Below are 22,230 nucleotides of genomic sequence, written 5' to 3'. Positions count from 1 at the left end.
CTATGAATTTTCGTAGTCAAGGGACTGAGTAAATTTAAGTTTCATGTTCGCTTTTCACCTTTTGACTCCATGTAATTGACAAGTTCAACCTGCGTACGTATCTCGCCGATAATGTAAGGTGAGAAAATAAAAAAACTATTTTTGTCATGAGTTTGTTACAATTTTTTTATTCGTTGCAATTTGTAACCGTTAAATGTTCACAGCGTCTGATAAAACTGTTCTCGGACAAAGCGAAGGCCAGACGCATTTTTAAGTTCAATAACAGTTTCATGAAAGAATAGCGAAGAAACTTCCCAGCTTTTCCTGAAAGCTTACCTGGCCGGTTTGACAGCGAGCCGGAATAACTAACAAATGCAATTTCCAAAAGCCGCAAAATTTGTTAAACATCGAATCAAGAAATATTTACCCCCTTAAAATAACAAAAAAAAAAAAAAAAAAAAAAAAAAAAATCCGCGAGGGTAGAAAGCGCTTTCGGTGGGTAGGTCATGCACAAAAGTTGTAAGTTGTAAGTTTCATTGCCCCGACCGGCGGGGGAGGGTGGCGGGGTATTCTTCGTCACGACCCACATATACATGTATTTTATCAGACGTTAACACAACTATAGCTCCGTTATATCTATGAAATAAAATTCTGGGATAATAATGTGGAATTGGATAACAAATGCGATACGTGGAGAAAAAAATTACCCGCCGGAGGTGCCGTGGCACCGGTGACTTCATACTGTTTCAGCGTTTTAATACCCCAGCCGAGGTCTCACCCAAACTGACTTTAAATGATTTTTTAATATTACTTCGTTTTTTCTTTAACGAGACGTATATTAACATGATGAAGGAGATATTTTTTTTCCAGAAAAGGCGATTAACCACCTGTGAACGATCGTACTCGTCCGAGAATAGGCCGCTCAACGTCTACAATATTTTTCAAAATTACGGAAAAACCTCAGGCGTTCAATCAGCCAATCTTTAGGACGTGTTTAGGTATTAAAGGAAGGATCTATATACTAGGACATTCTTAGCTTTCTGAGGTAAGTTATTATGATAAATGCAAAAAGTGTCCGAGAATACGCACATGTACTCATATTTCCTTGAATGTGAGAACATTAAACAGTATTCCAGTGATCGATTTCTTCACCCTCACTTCTTCCTAACCACCGATCAGACATGTTCTATCCCAATTGCTGGCTTGTATTTTCTAATCAGCCCATCTGTTGCATTTTCCGCAACATCGAAAAAGCTAAATGCTCTTATATTAAAACTGGCGCCAAAAAGAGACGCACTCTTCAGCTAATTTATTTCTTTGAGTCATTCCGCAAGTATCGTATTTCGCATAATTATGCCATGCCGCAGGTCATGCCACATGCCATTCCGCAAACTCAAGCCGCCTTTTACCCTCACCGATCGACAGCCGAGTTTTACAACCGAAATGATTAAAATATACTAACTTCAAATTCAAAGCTACTCTACCAGAAAAACAGTCCTCATTTTTTAAGGCTTTTACTGCTACTCCAAATATCATTGTTTTTTTTCCTTTGTTATTCTTTTTATTATTTTGTATTTGTATGGGAATAGGCCTGTAAGCAAGGGCACAAACGGTTGGAGGAGAATATTAAATTTGGCGAGCGTTTGCTATCGTTAACGTATTGAGAATATCGATATCATCTGAAATTTTTTATCCAAATTTGATACTCAGAATTTCTTCATAAGAGAACATCATTGTTATGTTTAATACATTTGTTTAGCTAAACGATGACAGATAGTCAACTGACGGGCTCTGCCAAAAACTAGACCTTAATGTTAATATTGACTAACCGCAGGAAAAAGCTCATTTAAACAGTCTGTGGAAATTTATATAAGCCTAGTTTTTTCCTTGAGTCAAATCATTATTCATGTCACGAACGGACAGAGGGAGCAGCTGCCTCAATTTTTTGTAGCTATGTTAGTCCGAAATCACAAGAAAATCAACTTCTTGACTGCAAAAACATTCCTTCGATGTGAATTCAAAATAATTGTTTTGTCTTTCGAGGCAAAAGCTAGTACGAGTTTTTTTTTTTTATTATTATTTTTTTTTTATGAAAATAATGATTTTGTAGTTTGGGCGGCCTGTTAAATAAAGACTGACAAGCCTTCGTCACTCCCTGGCGCGGGTTTTAGCTTTTTTTTTTTTTAATCTAGCTCGCACGAGTCTGTTTTTTTTAGAGCTAAATTGGTTTTTAAAGCCTGCGCTACTCCCAAGTATTTAGGTCATTTGTGCCTACTGAGTTTTGATTTTCCTGTTTTGAATTCTCTTCATGAAACAAGAAATATGAGTGATAGGAGCCGACGTTTCGGTGCATCTTGCGCCATTATCAAGGTTACATAATTAATGATAAAAAGCGGTTTGTAAAAAGGCTAAGTTGAAGCGAATTTGCATAACATAGCGGCAAGCTAATTACTTAAATACTTTAGCACGAAGAGAATCGGACTGCACATTCAATGTTGGTTTAAAGTGGATGTGACACGAAATTTTTTTCTTTTGTTTCTTGCAGTTTAATGTCTATAAAAAACGAATAGAAGCTTTTGAAGTGCGAAAAAATATTTTAAACCCATTTTTTCGCGTTCGAAAAACCCGCTAGTTTGCCTTCGAATTTGTCCCTGACTTCGCGCGGTCAAAATGTCACGTGATATCGGGTTGTGACGTAGATTTGTTATCCCAATCCAAACCAACATGGCGGAAAGTGGAGAGAAAAAGAGAGGCGGGAGGCGTTGTGTCGCTGGTACCGCTAATTTAAAGAGTTGTGGCAATTGCTTCTACACACCTGGAATCAGTGTACATCAGTTCCCAACTGATCCAGCGGTTCGAGCGCAGTGGGTTCGTTTTGTCCAGCGACATCGCGTTGATTTCGGCGAACCAGTAAACAAGTACGCTGTTCTGTGTTCCGCTCATTTCGAGGAGAGTTGTTTTACTCGCAATCCCTCGCTTCAACTCGAAGGTGTGAGTAGAACGCGAGTGGATTTAATCAAAGGATCCGTGCCAACGAGGGACACAGTGTTACCGCCTGGCCCAGAAGTGCTTACGGAAAGGAACAAACGAAAGGTAAAGTTCGATTGCTTTGAACATTTGTTTGGCTACATATAATAATTATTGTTCGTGATGTCTGCATTTTAAATATTAAAATTATGATGAACCTGTTGACCAGCTGATGCAGGCACGAACAGGAACAACTTGGCTAACACAACGATCATACTTTATTCAGGCTGTCGGCCATGTTTTCTACACACAACTCACACTCGTTCTCATGCGCAACACCGCTGACCGATTACAGCAGTCCTACCAACATCCCCCCTTTTCAAAAGAAACTATTATGCCTTAATATGTTTCTGGACAAAAGAAAAAAAACAAACATACAAACAAACAGAAAATAAATTAAAAAATAAATTCTAACAGGAACAAGAAACGTTAGTTAACAATTCGAGTTGTGTCTCGCTCAGCATTTTCAAGCATTTACTGTTCAGTGTCAAAGGTCTAGCCTCTGCGGTGGGCGGATTGGTCGACCATAACGAGACTTTTGCATTGGACTTTCAACTGCTGAAGGTGTGGATCCAACCGAATGATCAGTGGTCGGCACTGCTTCAACTGGTGTAGGAACGGAAACAACAGGGCTGTCTGAAGCGGGCACTTCTTGCTGTACGACAGCGGGCACGGCCTGTGGTGCAAGAGGTTGCTGATTACATGAAAGCGAAGCCTCAGCAGGTCTTAGGTGGGTTCTATTCCGTCGAACCAATCCGTCTGGCGTTTTAATGAGGTACGAGTGTGGTGTCACTTCATTTAAGACCTCTCCAAAATTCCACCTTTCACCCCGGTGATGATCATTGGGTTTGCTGTAAACGAATTGCTCAGGAACCAGCGGTGCTAGCTCCTTACTCGCAGTTTTGTCATAGTAGGATTTTGCTTTAGCTCTTCTGTCAAGATGCTCTTCGCGCACCACTGTCACTGGTGGCACAGACTGGCGTAACAATGATTCAGACACAGGCAGACTTGACTTTGTTCGACGACAAAGGAACCTCTGTGCTGGGGAGAAGGTCACACCCTGAGGCGGTGTATTTCTGTGCTCTAAAAGACCAGTAAGCAGGTCAGACTTTTTCAGCATCTTTTTAGCTTCTTTTACCGCAGATTCTGCTTTACCGGTGGCTCTTGCATAATACGGCGATCGGGTGATCAACTGAAAATCATAAGCCTTGGCAAAATTCGCAAACTCTTGAGAGATATACTGGGGCCCATTGTCTGACAGAAACTTATCTGGAACACCATAGCGGGCAAAGTGTGCTTTTGTAATCGAAATAACATGTGCCGCAGTGATGTCCTCATTTAGAAGGTCAACTTCAAACCAGTCACTGTAGTGGTCTACAGTAACAGCATACCACCGTCCTCCTTGCTTGAACAGGTCTTGTGAGATAAACTTCCAAGGGCCATGTGGAATTTCATGAGACAACATCGGTTCTTTCGGCAATGCTGAACTGTAGCTAGCACACACAGAACAGTTGGGACTTTCTTGAAGAATCGCTGCTCGCATTCCAGGCCAATACATCACTTCTCCGGCTCGACGCACCATACTTTCACCACCCTGGTGGCCTTGGTGAAGTTTTCTCACCATAGTAGACTGTAATTGCAGGGGAATGACGACCTTATGGGACTTGTACAAAACACCATGATATACTGCAAGCTCATCCCGGCATGAGTAATAATGACGGAGCGCTGTTGGAACATGGGATTTTTCAGCTGGCCAGGCATGAGCCACAAACTGACAAAGGACAGACAGCATACGGTCACCTTGTGTTGCCACTCTGATTTCCTCTAAGGTACTTGACTGCATTTCGGGGGAATCTTGTTCTAGGGACTCAAGCTCTGCTCTGAACAACTCTTGAGTATCCCCTGAGTAACACTGAAACACTTCCTCTTGGGTGCCAGAGGGTGCAGGCTGCTTCAAAGCAGCTCTTGACAAAGTATCTGCCAAGTACATGTACTTGCCCTTCTTGTATACTACTGTGAACTTGAATGACTGAAGCTGAAGCATCATGCGCTGCAAGCGCTTGGGGGCACTACTCAACGGTTTCTTGAAAATAGTTTCAAGCGGTTGGTGGTCTGAATGGACGACAACATCTTGCTTGCCATACAGGTACTGATAGAACTTGGTGCATGCTACTTGATGGCCAAACACTCTTTTTCAATAGGAGCATAGTTTATTTCAGTGGCTGACAATGTGGAGCTGGTGAAAGCCACAGGTTGTCCCTCTTGTAACAATGCTCCTCCCAAGCCTGTGTCACTGGCATCCACTTGTAACACACATGGTTTGTTCACATCAAAAAACTTCAACGTCGTTGCATTTGCCATGACACGTTTGGCTTCTCTGAAGGCTTGGTCATGCCGCGAGGACCATGACCAGACTGTGTTGACGTGCGTTAGCTCTGTAAGTGGCTTCACATTTTCAGCAAGATTTGGTGTGAGCCGTGACAAATAGTTGCACATACCCACGAAACGTTGAACCCCCTTAACATCTTTAGGAGGGTCCATGTCAACAATGGCTTGGAAACGATCAGGATGTGGGGAAATGCCATCGCCACTGAGGAGATGTCCCATCCAGGTAACTTGCTTGACTTTGAATTGAAATTTCTTAGGGTTTAACTTAAGGTTTACTTCTTTGCAGCGCAACATTAAGTTCCATAAGTTCATGTCATGATCCTTTTCTGCCTCCTCGACAGTTTCTCCACTTCCAAAGACTAAGATGTCATCTGCCTTGTTAACAACACCTTTCAAGCCCTCCAGCGCTTCGTGTTGCCTTCGCTGATACTCTTCTGGGCCCAAACTTACACCAAACGGCATACGCAACCAACGGTATCTTTGTGCATGGTAGTTAAAAATGAAGAACTCTCATCCAGCACAATGTTAGTGAATCCTTTGTACACATCCACACAGGACAAAATCTTTGCGTTGCTCAATTTTGGCAGTAACTCATCAACGGTTGGAATTGGGTACTTTGGGACTTCAATAGCTTTATTTATAGTTTGACTGGGGTCAATACAAACACGTAAGCTACCATCTGGTTTTTCTCTGTCGACACTGTTAGAGATCCACGCAGTGGGCTCAGTAACTTTCTTTAAAATACCCTGTTTTTCCATGTCCCGTATTGCCTCCGCTACTTTGGGCTCCTTAGCTACAGGGCACCGATGGGGATGGGCTTAAACTGTAGTCACATTAGGGTTCATGGACATGTGCAAAGGCGGGCCCAAAGTTCCTAACCCTGTATGAACATCCTTGAAAACATCCAGGACAATGGCCTTGGTTAACTTTCCCCAAGGAACAGGCACATGAGGAACACTAGACTGGCTGACACTACTCACAACAGATTTCTTTTCGGCAACAACTGCAGCAATACTTTCATCTCCACAGGTAAGGGCGGCTTGATCAATACTACTGGGTAGGCCTGACACAACTGATGTAGGCTCTTGTACAACAGTGTCTTGGAGGGTGGTGGCAGTGACTTCCAGTCAGTAGTGTCACTGTCCCCCTGGGAACTTGATTGAAGTTGATGCACCATCATATCCTTGCTATTCCGGACACTTGGAGCTGACAGCGAAGTACTTCCTTTTATCCCAATCAGCCCCAGCTTGACACAGTCCGATCCACTTAAGAGGGGTGGTTGTGATCCCATGACCTTTTTACTCAACAGCTGAAATTCAAGAGGGTAACACTTTCCTTGAGTTTCGCATACTAACTCGACCTGCCCCACAGGTGTGATGATACCTCCTCCATAGGTGTGCAAAGTAGCATGAGATGGCCGGATCAGGGAATTGACATCAAATCCTGCTGGACACATACTCCAGAGATCATCCACTGCCAGGGTATTGGTTGTCGAAGCTGTATCCAATTGGAGTGTTTTCCAAACAAAATGATTTTTGGCTGCAGATAATTTGATTGCGGCAAAGAACTTTTTCCCTTTCTGTACTGAAACAGCTCTCACAGAGTGAACGTCTAAAGTAAACAAGTGGTACACGTTTTGTTCAACAGCAGACCCAGATTCATCCACTGCATTCACATTCTGTGGTTTTCTCATGCACTTCTTGGCAACGTGCCCTTTCTTGCCACAGTTCCGACATGTGTACTTAAATACAACTGCACGACACTTTTCTTTAGGGTGACTAGGCCTGGCCCCACAATAATTGCACTCATTTTGGTACGATCCTTTGCGCTGATTATCACTTGGGGGCTGAGGATTCTTTCCTTTGGAACGAGAGGTTTTATCTGCCCAATTGACTTGCTCCTGATCTCCCCGCACTTGCCTCATCAGTCTTTTCGCATCAGTGGAAGATTCATAGTTCTTAGCTATTTCGACGACAGTACGAAATGCTACAATGACTCCATCTTTATTCCGATGACCATTAGTATTCAACTTTCCTTGTAGAGTTTCATCCACTAAACCAGCAATGAACCTGTCACGACAAGCTTGATCCTCAAAGTCCCCATATTCACAATACTTTGCTCGCTCTACTATTCGACATTCCCAGGCACTTATTAACTCTCCTTCAGCTTGAAACATGCGACCCATTTTTGTCCGCTCCGCTTGAACACTCACACTGCCTCCAAATCTCTTAATAAGAGCCTGGAGAACTTTCACTGGGTTACTATTATCTGTGACCGATAAACCAAGAGTCTTGTTGCTTGGGTTTATTAGTCTCTTCATCCTCGGCGGAAGCGTAGCACGAAGCGTCGACATACACAAATCCGAATTTTTCCACTGAGCCACTCCTGCTTCGCTGCCAGAGTCGTATTTGCAGCCAGATATTGGAACGAACCATCCCATCACCGTACAGTAATCAATGTAATCTAAAATAAAACAATCTAGAGCTTCTCGATCGTCTAAACCTTCTTGCATCTAAGGGACCGGAAAACCGACCGGTGTGCCCGCCATTATAACAGCAAACACGACGAAAATGGAAAGAACCAACTTGACAACAAAATGGCGGGAACTTATCGAACGATTGCAATCACAGTTCGATGACATACAGTCTAAACAGGACAACTAAAACTCACAGTAAACTTCAGGCGAAGGTTCGTCTACTCCTGGTACCATGTTGACCAGCTGATACAGGCACGAACAGGAACAACTTGGCTAACACAACGATCATACTTTATTCAGGCTGTCGGCCATGTTTTCTACACACAACTCACACTCGTTCTCATGCGCAACACCGCTGACCGATTACAGCAGTCCTACCAACAAACCCATGTAATAACGATTAAAGGTCATGCGGCAATAATGCCTTGTTATACTTTTTTGCAGTTAAAACGGGAGGCACTGTCGACAATGGTTAGTGAAACGGCTGCAAAGCGACGAAGAAAACACAAGAAAAAGTCAAGTTCATCCACATCCACGTGCACCACTACCTCATGCACAGACACAGTGTCTTTAGTGTCCACACCTTTATGCACTGCCACCACTTCTGCTGATTCTCTTCCTGTAAACTTAGCACACATGTCTTCCTGTCCTCCTGATTATGCTGATGTACAACCTGCTTTATTTACCACTACCACCTTTCCTGTACTGAGTCCTGTTTCCACTGTGATGATGGCCAGTTAAGCCCTCTTGGGGATGATGAACAACTTGCTGCCTCTACATTAGATGCTGTAGTTGCTACTCCTGCATCTACCAGCCTTCCTGCGAGTCCTGTCTCCGCTGCTATTACTTCTGTCACAGTTACACCTGTTACTCTTACTCCATTCTCAGCACCCCCCACTGGCATCAGAAAGTGCAAAGGGTGTATTGATAAAGCCAGGAAATACAACACCTTGAAAAAAGCAAATCTTCGGTACAATCGCAAAGTTGCCGAGCTGAAGAAAACAATCAGGGAGCTTGAAACTGTGAGTTAACAATATATTTTTTTGTATTTCTTGTATCATAAAAGTTCTTCAGTATTATGCACTATGAGAGGAGTCTGGTTCATATTGGATAATTTGACAAGTTTACATGACTGACCCTGGCTTAAATTTCTTTTGCAGTTTGTTAGTTCCTCCTAGTTTTGCAACTTCAACTATATATTGCTATTATTTTATCATCTCTGTAGAGAGTAGTTGAAACTGAAGATGAACCAGGTGAAACTGAGGAGGAGTCAGAGGAGGAGGATGTGCCAGAGGAGGATGCTTCTGATAAAGATGTTCCTGATGCTCCAGCATGCCCTTCAACAGAAAGTGACATTGAAGGAGAGGAAGATGACACCGACTGGACTTATGCCTCAATGGAGGAAAGTGCTGAAAGTGAATACCACACCGATGCAGATGTAGAGGAGAATTCCACCAATGAAGTCAGGTAGGTGTGGAATTTTTGATACTGCCATTATCTGGGCACCATTGCCATCCACAGTTGAGCAAAGCCATGGCAGAGCATTATTAGTTACTGTTAAAAAGTCCAACCAATGGCAGCTACACAAAAGTATAAGTATAATTATGGTTTTGAATAAGCAGAAAAATGGTGTATTTTGATGCCCGTTTATTTTAGCTTTGCTGATAACTCCAAAAATTCAGGTCCTGCAATACGTATTTTGCTAAGTTTGCAGAAGTAAAAATTATCATTATTTATCGCAAAACGTCCACTGGATAAACTGCGTTTCGTTTTTTGTAAACCTCTTTCCTAACCTCCTCCTTTTTCACATTTCAGAGTTGATCCAGATGGACCTGTTTATGAACAGCCAATGTTCATTGTATTTTACTGGAAGCTGCTGAGTCTATTCAGCATGTTTTGCTTCTATTGCAAAGAAGCCGGGCCATCAACCACGATGAAGAGCCAAGGAACAATGGTTGCTGTAACACAGCATTGCTTAAAGTGCAAAAAGAACTTTGAATGGCAATCCCAACCCACAGTCCATGGAAAAACTGCACTTGGAAATTTGCTCTTAAGCTTTGCCAATTTGATGTCTGGTTCATCGATAAGTAAAACTCTCCTGATGTTTCGCCACATGGGTCTCTCTGTCTACTCTGCGAGGACCTACTTCAGGCATCAACGGGATTTCATTTTTCCAGTTGTCCTTCGCTACTGGGAGACTTGCAGGACTGACATGGTCAACAAGCTGAAGGCAATGAAGGATGTGGTGTGGACAGGAGATGGGCGCTTTGATTCCATGGGGCACTCAGCAAAGTATGGGGCCTATACCATGCTTTGCACCACCATTATGAAGATTGTGCATTTTGAAATTGTTCAGGTATTATGCATAATTAAACAAGCATGTTTGCACATGCAACAATTTCAACTACAATGTATCCCAATAAAGCAAAATACAAATTCAGTACATTTTTTCCCAGTTAAAGGGAGGGGCAAATACTAACATTGGAGGTCAGCAGTTTATCATGAGGCCACAGAAACCATGCATTTTATAGATAGAGAAATACATTTTTGAGATTTTAAAATTGTAGGGGAGAGGACTGGGCAACTACAAGACCGTAGTTCGTTCACGCCATATAGTTTAAAATATTTTGTTATGTGTGTCATAATAATCCTTGGTTATTTCTTCCTGTTAGTCAAATGAGGCCGGTGGCAGCCAGCAGATGGAAAAGGAAGGATGCAAACGGTGTTTTGCTTTCCTGAACCAGCTTGGCCTGAAAGTGTCAGTGTTTATATCAGACCGCCATACGGGCATTGCCAAATGGATAAATGACTCCTGTAAAGAAACTAAACATTTTTTTGACATTTGGCATGTTGCCAGATCAATTACCAAAAAGCTCCTCAAGGCCAGCAAAGAAAAGGGATGCGAAGTTATTGCAAGTTGGATCAAAGGGATTCGCAAACATCTGTACTGGTGTGCCACCTCAACTCGGGTGGGATTTGGTGCACTGATTGCTGCTAAGTGGAATTCCTTTCTACGCCATGTAGCCAACAAGCACACTAATCATCAAGACCCCTTATATTCAAGCTGCAATCATGGAGAACTAGAACAAAGAAAGTGGATAAGAATTGGTAAGCACTTGTTTATGTAAATCTCCAAATAGACCAATAATATTGTATTGTATGGTAGTATGGACTGTGAAGATGGCTACCACTCAGGTTGCCTAAGCATCAGTCTATGTCACCAACAATTCTTTCAAGAACTACGCTCACCTGGATGATCACACTCAACAAACTAAGACTTAGTATTGTACGGTCTAAATAATACTTGACTTTGAGTATGTTTATTATATAATCTTTGCAAAGGAAAAAATTAATATTGATTATTTGGATAAAGATTGATTACATTAGTATATGAAGGGTGGAGAACATAATTTATAATGGTAATTACATGTAAACTGAGTGGAGTGCAATTTGCAATTGGTCTGAAATCATACGCGTGATTTCAAAATCGAACGAGCGCGCAGCGCGAGTTGGATTTGAAATCACAAGTATGATTTCAGACCAAAATTGCACGACACAAAGTTCAATTACCACTTTATTACACCTATTTTGAAATCACAGAGTATCATTGTCAATATTAATATTCTATTTTTTTTACTTCATTTCCATTTTGATGGGCAAAAGAAGGGATGCGATTTAGACCAAAAAATTGGGGCAATTTGGGAATAAATCGCACTGTTGAGAGCCAATCAGATTGCAAGGATCACCAGTGATTTCAAAATGGGTGTAATAAATATGTTAACTATTTCCAGGGATGGAAGAAGTTCAAGTGCACCCCTCTCTATCTAACAACAATCTCGTTTACAATAAATAAGCCCTTGAAGGCCCCTCCCCATGAACTTGTAGTACCTTACTAAAAAATTGACTGTTGTATAAATTATGTATTATAGGCACTGCAGCATATGAAAAGCTTACTCGTGTATTGACTCCCACAAAGCTTCTGAATGACATTAAACGGTTATCTTCAGATGCCCAGACCAGTTGCTTAGAGGGCTTTCATGCCACTTTAAATCACTGGCATCCAAAGATGATTTGCTTTTCATGGTTGGGAACATTCTGCAGGTGAAGTGTGTTTTATAATACAGCAGCCTCGCATTATATCAGGCACCCTTTATATTTGTATTCCTGATTGGGATGATTTTTACAGGGGAGGGGTTCTTTTAAAGTACCTTTCAGGTGAACAATATTGTTGTACAGATTTAAAACACAAAGTAACCTAAATTTGCCCAAACCAACTACCATCATTATGAGCAGGTCCTAACTTCAGGGGTGAAGGCAGAGGCAGAGGGGGGTGGGGGATGTTGAGGGCTTACATATTTATACTTTACAGTAGGAGTAATTGATACCCTTTGTGGATATTCACTAATATTTACCTTATAGGCATGTTTTAGCTAGCCTCCATTTCAATGAAAATGTGCAGAGAGAAAAGCAAATAGGAAAGAATGGTGACCCATTATTCAGAGTATCTTATCCAAAATTCAAAGTTGGTGAAGAAGTAGTACGTGATGTCAGGACTCCCCAAACTTATGGTATGTTTACTTCACTGACTTCAGTAAAGATTACAAATCTAAATGTAGCCAATAAATTTGTGGTATGAACATGTATGGCAGAGTTATCACAAATTGTCACTGTTTTTTTCTTCAGGTTATGTGGATGAGATGAAAAAGCTACTGTTTAGTTTGTCAAGGGCCGAAATGAAGGAGACCTTTACCGAGTATTCATCCAAAGCTCCTGCGTCGCTGACCTCTCAGTTCCCTGACAGAGTGGGAAAAGCAGATGCTGTGAAAGCTTATGAAGAAAGAACACAGAAAATCACTCAACTCTTTCCAACTGGTAAACTTGTCTTAACGTATTACTCAGTGGGTAATAATCCAACTAGTAAGGGGATTTACAAATTATCAGTTGACTTTTTTAGGTTCATAATGTGGTTCAAGCAGTCAAAAAGTCAACCTCGTTCTTAGGGCTCTTTTGAGGAAGGAAGAGAAAGAACCCTGGGAACGAGGTAGCAAGTTGCCAAAAAGTGATGGCAAGTATTGAGGCTTGCTAAAAGAGTTGAGTAACATTCTTGTGTGAAATTGATCACAAGTTTACAACAAGGGGCAAAATGTTTAAAGGACAGACAAATTGACAATGTTATGAGTATAAAATTATCATTTTTTCTTACAGTAGAGGAACAAAATGCCCTGCAGGAGAGTGTTCTGGAAAGTCAATTGTCCAACTCCAACCCCAGAGCCTCAAGGAAAGCACACAATACTTGTCGCACATGTAAACAACCAATGCGTGGCCATTCAAAGGAAACATGTCAACAGAATATCAAAGGACAATAAACAATCTTTTTGTTTTGAATATACAGCATTTCATTAATAAGGCAGTCAAATTTGTTCATGCATTTCTTGATTACATTAAAGCGTGCTAAGAAATTGTTCGGAACAGCAGTGTTATGTTCTTTGTAGTAATGCTTGCAGATTGATGACGCCTTTTGACGGTGTCCCTCAACGCGCGTGTGAAGGTGGCCCTTTGTATACCAAACATAACCTGCATCACACAGGTCACACTTGAATAAATAAACAACACCTTGCTGGGTTACAATGTTGGGCTTGGGCTCACGCAGGCTTAGATCTTGATTAAGCTTACGGCTAGTAAACACGGGTTGAATGGTCTTTCCCACCTTGCTGCTAAGATCTCTAAGTTGCCGTTTGACAGACACTGCAGCATCCTGATCTTTATAGGGGATAGCTATCCGGATGACGTCATCGGTATGCTGTTTAGACTGGTCCGCTGAGACTCTCTAGGTGATAAACTTGTTGATGACAGAATCAATAAGGTGATTCGGATACCTCAGCTTTCGGAAAACTCCTCTCAACCGTTCACACTCCTCTGAGAAATGTGTCCAAGATGATGATAGCCGGTGCGCGCGATCAAGCATGGTGACAAGCAAACCCTGTTTGTAGCGGCTGTCCACATGGCTATGATAGTGCAGGAGAAGACCTGTGTTTGTCGGCTTAACGTAAACCTTTGTTTCAACACATGGTGCGCGATTTAGAAGCTGTAAGCCAAGGAAAGGGAGCATCCCATTTTCCTCTACCTCCATAGTGAAACTTACGGCGCTATGGGCGTGATTCAAGGTTTCCAGAAATGCTGTGGCTGCCGCCAGATCTGGCATCTTGACCAGAGTGTCATCTACGTAGCGGCGGTAAAAATCTGGGAGTTTTCCTTGACTTTTTCAGGGACCCTTCAATAGAGCACATGAATACATTAGCCAAAAGAGGTCCAAGGGGAGACCCCGTGGCTACTCCATCGGTCTGTTCGTAAACTGGCCCCATCGAACTGAAACAGCTGCCTCTTTGTAGCAACATGTAGAAGATCAGTAAGATCAGTTCTGGTCAAGTTTAGGCCATAGGTGTCATTGAACCAGTTGTTCTCGAAAGCTTTGTGTGCGAGGATGTCAATTGTTTCGTCTAGAGGTACATTTGTGAAGAGTGATGAGACGTCATAAGAGACCAAGATTTCTCCCGGGTTTATCTTAACTCCACAAATTTCATTTCTGAAGGCAAAGATATCAGACAGAGGCTTAAGCTTAGCATCAAGCCATTTAGCAAGGGCATAGTTGTAGGTGCCCGTAGCAGATAATATAGGACGCATTGGACTTCATTTTGAATATGACCTCTTATTCTGTATCTTCAACGACGCTGTTTTTATGCCACATAGGGCATTTCAGCTAGGTTTGGTTTGGCTCGTTCACGTGCGTGATAGTTTTAACTGGCCTTTCTTGTTGAGATTAGTGTTAGTAATGTTAGGACAGGAATTAATCATTGCTTGTTTCGTGCAATGAGCTTTCTGTAGTTGTGGTAATGCCGCGCCCGGCTATAAGTTTTTTGTCACAAGGTGTTGTGTTTCTTGCCACGGTTTTTTTTTTGTTCTCTAGTAATCGTTGTAGCGTGTTATAGAGCCGTATGCAACGTGTCACAGTAACAAAAGGCTTGAATTGTACGTAAATCACGACTGTGTTTTTGCAATGCTTTGCTTCACTGTTATAGTGCGTTTGAAGTGTGGGAGCTCAGTAATTTTCTCCCTTTGTTTACAGAGTGCATCGATTGTGGTTTAAATTTACCATTAAATGAGGCTGAGGCAATGTTTGTGAAGCTACACAAGGCCGTTTATGCCATAAAAAGTCATGACGTACAATTTCAGACAAAAAAAAAGCATCAGGTCTTAGGGCGGCTTTCCCGTAGGGGTGAAAACAAAACGTCCAACTTGAAACTCTGTCTGTATACGGGAGACCCCTGTGAGGGGTTTGAGGTAGCCCTAACTCAGTAATTGGTAATAACGAGCACGGCTGCAAAATAGTTTCAAGGCTTTTGTTAGTGGCAACTTTTCAGATAGACATCAGTGCAAAAATGAAAATTCAGTTATTGTCATTTTTCAACTCATCTTACAAGAAACGGCCCTTGCATATAATATCAGGGAAGAAACGATAAGATCACGGTAAATAAAACAATTTATTATGGATGAATAGAATGACTAAATACAATGCTTACCCTTCACAGTTCAACCTTAATCAACAATCAAAACCAGAATTAAGACGACTTTGCACACCTTATCTAACATTATTAATCGTCCCTTGAAAATCCAGTTGCTAAAGTTACGGCTGCGACATACTCCTCCAAGGAATGGTGGTTACTTCTGCATGAAGAGGGGAGACTTGTCACCCGCGGTAAACGACTGCATAGCATCGACAGTGGACTCGGAAAACCTGTTGCCATGACAGAACCGTACGGTGCGCCTGAATGACCAATCATAGAGCAGCTTTGATGGTGACTGGTTTTGCATCTTAGCGCCAAGGATGTCGCGGCGCTGGGGCTGAAAGGCGCGGGAAAACTCCAGGAAGTTACTGTACTGTCTGGTCGGCGCGCGGAAATGGCGGGAAAACAGGATCGAGCGAAATGGCCGGTGTAGCATTTTGAGTTCGCTGATGTTTGTTTTTCAGCTCTCGTCTGCGCCATCTTGAACGGCGGTTTTGGAACCAAACCTAGAAAAAAATAAAACAATCGCTCAGCTTATGAATTGGTAATTTCCGTAAAGAGGATGAGGTAAAACAAAGGATTGAGAAAGTATTCTTAATTTAAGGAGCTCTAACTTGGCGGACAAGACGATATAGGTTTTAATCGAGAAAAATTATATCGTAGTTCATTCCAGCGGGGGAGGGGGGGGGGGGGCACAAGGCTTGTGTTCTAGAAATTAAATTTGTGGTACAGGTCCAAACGCAAATGACCAAATGTCAGTTTTTCTAAGGGACGGAACATTAAAAAAGAGATGGGGGGGGGGGGGGTGGGGGGGGATTTTCTGTTTGCAGGAATTTTTTTTTTCGCTCAGTGCTTGTGCAGGAATTTTTTTTTCGGTTGATACCCTCTGCACGAATTTTTTGTTGTTGTTGTTGTTGTTGTTGTTTTCCAGAAAAAAAAACAACTTTTTTTAAAGGATTTTTTAAAAAAAGTTGTACTTTGTGAGCTTAGAATGATTACCTTTAACCCCTGAGACAATATCTAAAAATTACAGCATAATGGTCAAAACTAAACAAAAGCACCGAAATTAGTGTCTAAGTAGTATCTATAGTGCTGGTAGTAAAATCAGCCTCATACTTAAATAAAAGACTGGTCATCATTTTAAAATAATTTAAATCAAATTTCATGTACTGTCTGTTTATTGATTGTTTACTTTTTAACACATTTTAATAACAATTGATTCAAAATTTTTCAAAACTGTCGGCGCCAAGAAGTCTTATGAAATATTTAATAAGAAACACTTCAAGTAGTATATAATCTCAATTTACTTGAAATTTAAAAGTCAAATTCATGGTGGGATTGTTAATGTTTTTACTTAATATTACATGGATACTCTTTTACTACAGACACAGTCCCCTTTCATTTTATACACGATAGAGTATCATTAGCACAGTGAAATGTTGATTCTTACTTTATATCACAATGATTAAAATGCAAATCATATTTTTTTGTATATGATCACACTTATATGTATGATCTTGCTTCTTTTAAATATATTTTTGTAGAATGTCTCATTTATGTGTTAGTGCTACTATTACTAGAATTTGTTCATACAAAACAAACTTCCACAAAAAAAGTTAGATTTTCAAAACATTAAAAAGGCCATTTTTTGGCATTCTGGAAGAAATTTTCTGTCAATAAAACACTAAAAGGTATTTTCTATAATAATTCCTTAATCTCCTTCTGCAAGAATTTTTTTCTTCCGTCTCGGCTTGCAAGAATTTTTTTTCGGGCATTTTGGCTTGCACGAATTTTTTTTTTTGTATTTTCCCCACACCCCCCTCCCCCCCCCCCCCCCCCCCCCCCACGCCATCACTTTTCTAATGGTCCGTCCCTAACTGCAAATGTATTTGTATTTCATGGCTGGATCCTACATGAAGGCAAAAACTAATTTCAGACTCATCCGATGATCAGGAGGTTCTAACCCTGTAACCTTGCGACAGTGCAACTTACATCGTTAAATACCTTTGAAAAAAACGAGTCAAAATCTCTTCTTGTAATTACTGCTATCGCTTTCAAAATTTAGTCGAATAGAAGTACAGTCGCTAATGCTGCGCCATAAATATAAATTTTCCAGTCGGATTTACACACCCAGTTTCTTGCCCCGGATTATTTTGCCTACTGCGTAATTACCAAACTGTTTTACCTGTATCCTGTCCTCTTTGATATTCAGTTCCTGTGCGAGTGCTTCTCTGATGGTGATTCCTGGAAACTTTTCCTCAATGAAGCATTCTTCCAAGCGATCAAGGTGTTCTTCAGTGAAAGCTGTTCGGCGGCGCCTCTGACGCATTGTGATGTTACCTTGGAACAATTAAATAAACCACGTTAGCCTCGGCGCAAATACACTGTAAGTTTATAGTTTCAATCGGCTTATGCGAGATAAATTTAAATTGACTTTAGATACCAACTTGGGTCATTATCTTTTTTAACACATTACACCATTTGTTATGACAATCGAATTCTCCCATTTACAAGCATTTATATAGCCGGATTATTTGTGTAGTTTGTTGTGCATAGTTTCGAAAACTTAACTTAATTACTCAAACACTCAGTATTTGATACAAAGACGACACGTTCTTTCTTGTTACAGAACCACTTAAATTTAACTTAGCAATCTTAGAACGGCGAAATAAAGCCAAAACAAGAACCTTTATGCACATTTTCCTCTTATAAATAAGTGACTATCCTTTTTTCTGTGAATTAAAGTTTTCACAATTGTAAAACAAAAATTCTAAATTCGAAGAGGAGCCCCAAATTTTCAGGTCGGGCAAACTTCCAGTAACTATCCGTTGATCTGATAAGCGAAATACTATTAAAACATTAAAAATATATCAAGGCTATTCAGAGATCTAAAAACATTTCCGAGGCATAAATCCAACATACAATCCTAGTTCTGATGGCTTTAGATCGTTTGGTGTTTTGGTTGTCATTCCGAGGAAGGTGTCAGCTCGAACGCACCCTTGGAAACGCTGACTCGTTCAGTAAGTTAAACGTACCCTTAGCGAAATTAAAAAAAAAAAACGAATCTCACTTATAAACCTGAGTGTATAACTTTTAACGCTAATTCACTCACCACTTTCCAGTTCGTTCAATTTCCTTTTGGATCCTCCAGAAGCCATATTTAGGCTTGAATCGTTGTCTTCAACACTGCTAGCACACGACTGAGCACTGACTGCAAGATTTGTCATCACACGCGCGTCCACTCACCTTTTATTTCTATCCACGCGAGGGTGGGTGGGCATTGTGAACAATACAGCTCTCAATCAACACATCAGGAAAAAGTCACACATCATAGAGTAAAGTAACATCAAATTGACAAATTTAATTGTTATAAGAATCTTTTGTTGTATTCGCTCTTGCATCTTTTGTTCGCTTGTGAATTGCATGAAGAAATATGGCTGACCAGAAAATTAAACATCTCCTTTGTTCAATTTCAATTCAGATCCAAATAGTCAACTTAACAGGATCAACAAACGATAAAAACCTGATACAAAACTTATGTTAATGTTATGAGTCAGTTGCCACTTTACCTTTTTTAATACAAGTACATGCTCTCTTGATTAATAACTATAAACAGATAAATTAAAACGTCTTAATTCTATCAAAATTTTGAGTTATTCCAGCACTAGACATTGCACTCACTACAAATGCGTTTTGGAAACCGGTTCTGTGAATTAAAACCTTTGGGTGACTTTTCTCAGGCCGGTAGGTTGTTAAACAAGCTTGTCGACGGCAATAGTCCTTAGCAAACTTTATTTGTTTTTTCTTATAATTACTGGTGGGCGCACCAACGTTAAAACTAGAATTTTAAACTTGCTATTTTCTGCAAAGCATTGAGAAAAAGCAAAACCGCAGAAAAGAGCCTGTTCAAATTACTCTCACTAACACAAACAGTTCCACATTCAAATTTTAAACAGAGTGAACTAGACAATGGATTTCAGAGTATAATGCCTTTCTTTTCTTCTTGAAGTCAGCATTTGTAATTATTGTTGTTTTCGCATATGTAGTTGGTCGCACCTAGGCTAGACTGCAAAACAGCGGAGAAAGATCCTAGTTAGTGGAAGAACGAACTCGCGAGGCTCGAGAGGCCTTTTGAACGCGCGGATTCTCGCGTGCAAGCTCACTCTCACTCTTTATTTTCTCGCCGCTCTGTCTGTGCGGGTTCGTTTTAATAATGGACCTACACAAACAAAAGGATTGTTTTGCAATCTATCCTAGACGCACGTAATAGCAGGCATGCAGCATTGCGCCCAACAAAATTGCAGTATTACCTCCTGACTATTTAACTCCATCATCATGACTTAGAAAATGTTTCACCCAAGATTGAAATAAAATGTGCGCGCGATCATTCGCACGTGAAGGTTGAGTGGTGTTTCCAAACCTCAAAAATCTGATTACCAGTCAGACATGAAAGTTGCTACACACTTTACAGCAGTCTCTTGTCAAGAAAGGTATACAGCTGTACGAGTTTCTTCGTCATAACAACGCGCTAACCGATTCTAGGATCATGATCTTGCAATTCTACTTGTAAGATGAAAAAAAAAAAGAGAGAAAAATGTGACATTTTCTCACCTTATCGGTAAACAATACCTCATTAATACTGATATACATATTACCCATGGTACTTTTGTTCGCCTTACGTGTTATATCAAAGGTGTGATGTTATATGTGTAATTAACTAAAATAAAACCTTTGACAATATTTTTGACAATCTTAGAGTTTGTTTGTAGCCTTTTTAAAAGATCGTTAAAGGAGCGTCGACGACAAATGTGAGAGGTGGACTGCGTAAAGAGCGCACAGTACTTGCTAGTCTCCCTACAGACGTTGTTAATGGTAAAGCCGACTGCATGCGCGAGCTCGGAGTGCTATTGATAGCTCTTCCCGTTCACACGCACTCATTCAAACTTTCGCGGTGTCTTAAGCTAGGCTAATTTATACTATGGATTTATGATCCATGTTTATACGTATAACGATTTACCGGTTCGATCACTAAGTTTTATCGCATGGGTCAATTTACACGTTACATTTTGTCTGTTCGTGTAACGCGGAGTGAAAATCGGCCAGATTAAAAATGTCTGTAGCACTGACAGATTTTTATAAATTGGGTCGATTGTCGTCTGTTCGCTCATCTTCTTTGCCAAATTTGGACAAATCCGCCCGATTAATTGTTACGTGAAAATGAGCCTTTATAGGTTATTTCTCCCACGTGCTCGAAGATCTTATGCAAAACTAGAGGGTACGTGAACAAAAAATACTATGCGGGCTTTTCCGTTTCCTTAAAAAAAAAAAAATATACGAGAAAAAAGTTCTAACTCGCGGGTCGAGGAAAGAGTAGGACACAAACTAGATGCATCACTGGAGAATTAACGTACTATGTAGTGTATGTTAAAGTGCTAAATTGGGCCCGTTTTACTGACAGAGCGTTTATAGCCGAAGTGAGGAAATGAGAGACTGCATGAGGCAAAGAAAAAATATTTGAAGTCGGCGGGAATCCAACCCTTGACTCACCGAATTTGATCAACCCTTGCTAAACATAATAAGTGATTTGGTTCAAACCCAACTATTAAAAATCTTTTGTTTTCTTTTGTTCACTTAGGCCAAAAGCCGATCATTATTTCATTCAATGTATTCGGATTTTTAATTTTTGTTGTATGTGTCAAATTAGCTTGTTCAACTGCAGCCCTTCTATTTTCTCTTCATCGAGCGAGAAAAATATAAGGTATACTGACTAGCTACTGTGTGCAAACGTGGATCAATATTCAGGGCAAAAGAAACGAAACAAAGTCGAATCCTTTTGAATGTTTGGTCAGTTATCAACAGAGTGGTAACTTAAGGTGATTTCGCCATCGTAAATCCAATCCCCTTACGATGGCCAAGTAACCTTTTGTTATCAACTCTGTTGATAAAAGCAAACATTCGTTTCACTCTTCCCACCGACGAAGCACCACGGTTTCTTTAGAAACTAACCCCCTTATGCAAACAGTCGGTGAAAAATGGCGAGCGATAGATTTGTCTATAATAAAATTATACGATGGCTCGAAGATATGAATTTTATTTCCGAGTTGTAAAAACAATATTTTCCGAAGGGGCGCGACAAGTGAGTAAAGTATTTTTTTTAATGCGAGAAAATAAAATTCATATCTACGCGCCGCTGTTTAATATCCTCCATGTATCTTTTTTTCTCGCCTTCCCTCAGTTTGGTAGCACTACGCACACTTGAAATGGAAACGAACACAACACTTGACCACAACAATTCTCGATTACAAAATGCTTTTATTTACAACTCATCTTTATCGTTTTACAGTGCAAAACAAAATAACTTCTTTTTACAGCAATCCTTAGCCAGAGTTAATCAATTTTGTACATATACATGCGACCTATATAATGGCTCTTCATTTTCTAGCATTCGTTCTTGGCAAAAACACATTAATTTTACACAATAGTTTCAATTATCGCCTTTGACATCCAACTTCAGTATGGCTGGAATCTGCGTGAAATGCGGCTGTACGGTAATCTTGCTGGCTCAGCAGGTCTGATCTTGAATTGGTCAGGGTGGAACAGAGGTAACGAGAAGGACTGATTGCCTCTAAACTGGTTTGACTGGACTGACGGGCGACGCCTGGTTGGTCTGATCAGTCTGCTGTATTGTTGATCTTCTAAGCTCTCTTCCATCAGTGGATAGGTGATGCATTCAGCTTGCCTCCAATGGTCTGACTGAGGGGATCGATTCACAAACTGCAGTCTTCTCGGATGGGTTAC

General features: G+C 40.7%; 3 protein-coding genes and 1 pseudogene across 5 annotated transcripts in view; 2 read left to right on the top strand and 2 right to left on the bottom strand.

Moving 5' to 3' along the window:
• Positions 1–22,230, bottom strand: part of LOC146478829 (neuropeptide FF receptor 1-like) — a 94,401-nt pseudogene that overhangs the window by 51,750 nt on the left and 20,421 nt on the right. The window lies entirely within an intron of this gene.
• Positions 2,322–8,611, top strand: LOC146478834 (uncharacterized). Its single transcript, XM_085111569.1, has 2 exons — positions 2,322–3,072; positions 8,315–8,611. The coding sequence occupies exons 1-2, from the start codon at positions 2,704–2,706 to the stop codon at positions 8,609–8,611; spliced, it is 666 nt and encodes a 221-aa protein (XP_084967695.1). The 5' UTR covers positions 2,322–2,703.
• On the top strand, positions 8,752–13,265 carry LOC146478833 (uncharacterized). 2 transcript variants are annotated; one of them, XM_085111568.1, is made up of 8 exons: positions 8,752–8,892; positions 9,096–9,337; positions 9,686–10,226; positions 10,543–10,978; positions 11,800–11,971; positions 12,290–12,438; positions 12,554–12,742; positions 13,076–13,265. In XM_085111568.1, exons 2-8 carry the CDS (start codon positions 9,267–9,269, stop codon positions 13,234–13,236), a joined length of 1,719 nt encoding a protein of 572 aa, XP_084967694.1. In that variant the 5' UTR covers positions 8,752–8,892; positions 9,096–9,266; the 3' UTR covers positions 13,237–13,265. The 2 variants fall into 2 exon arrangements, with proteins under 2 accessions (XP_084967694.1, XP_084967693.1); XM_085111567.1 differs by lacking the exon at positions 8,752–8,892 and having other exon boundaries at positions 8,962–9,337; positions 10,552–10,978; positions 13,076–13,264.
• LOC146478831 (uncharacterized) overlaps positions 21,831–22,230 on the bottom strand; it is a 6,831-nt gene continuing 6,431 nt past the window's right edge. Inside the window, exon 2 of the mRNA XM_085111565.1 lies at positions 21,831–22,230. This exon is cut by the window's right edge and continues 105 nt beyond it. Coding sequence (XP_084967691.1) covers positions 21,943–22,230 — 288 coding nt within the window. The 3' untranslated portion in view covers positions 21,831–21,942.

The sequence above is a fragment of the Pavona decussata genome, unplaced genomic scaffold, assembly GCF_977016875.1.
Source record: "Pavona decussata unplaced genomic scaffold, jaPavDecu1.1 SCAFFOLD_62, whole genome shotgun sequence".
NCBI classification, from domain to species: Eukaryota; Metazoa; Cnidaria; class Anthozoa; order Scleractinia; family Agariciidae; genus Pavona; species Pavona decussata.
Note: the sequence above shows the minus strand (reverse complement) of the source record. Positions and strands in the feature narration are given on the sequence as shown.

What these genes read in the sequence shown, in the direction of transcription:
- LOC146478834 (XM_085111569.1), top strand. Translation starts at nt 2,704, where the DNA reads ATGGCGGAAAGTGGAGAGAAAAAGAGAGGCGGGAGGCGTTGTGTCGCT. An exon ending in CGGAAAGGAACAAACGAAAG is followed by an intron (nt 3,073 to 8,314) that starts GTAAAGTTCGAT and finishes ACTTTTTTGCAG; the next exon opens with TTAAAACGGGAGGCACTGTC.
- LOC146478833 (XM_085111568.1), top strand. Translation starts at nt 9,267, where the DNA reads ATGGAGGAAAGTGCTGAAAGTGAATACCACACCGATGCAGATGTAGAG. An exon ending in AAGAAAGTGGATAAGAATTG is followed by an intron (nt 10,979 to 11,799) that starts GTAAGCACTTGT and finishes TATGTATTATAG; the next exon opens with GCACTGCAGCATATGAAAAG. An exon ending in CAGGACTCCCCAAACTTATG is followed by an intron (nt 12,439 to 12,553) that starts GTATGTTTACTT and finishes TTTTTTCTTCAG; the next exon opens with GTTATGTGGATGAGATGAAA.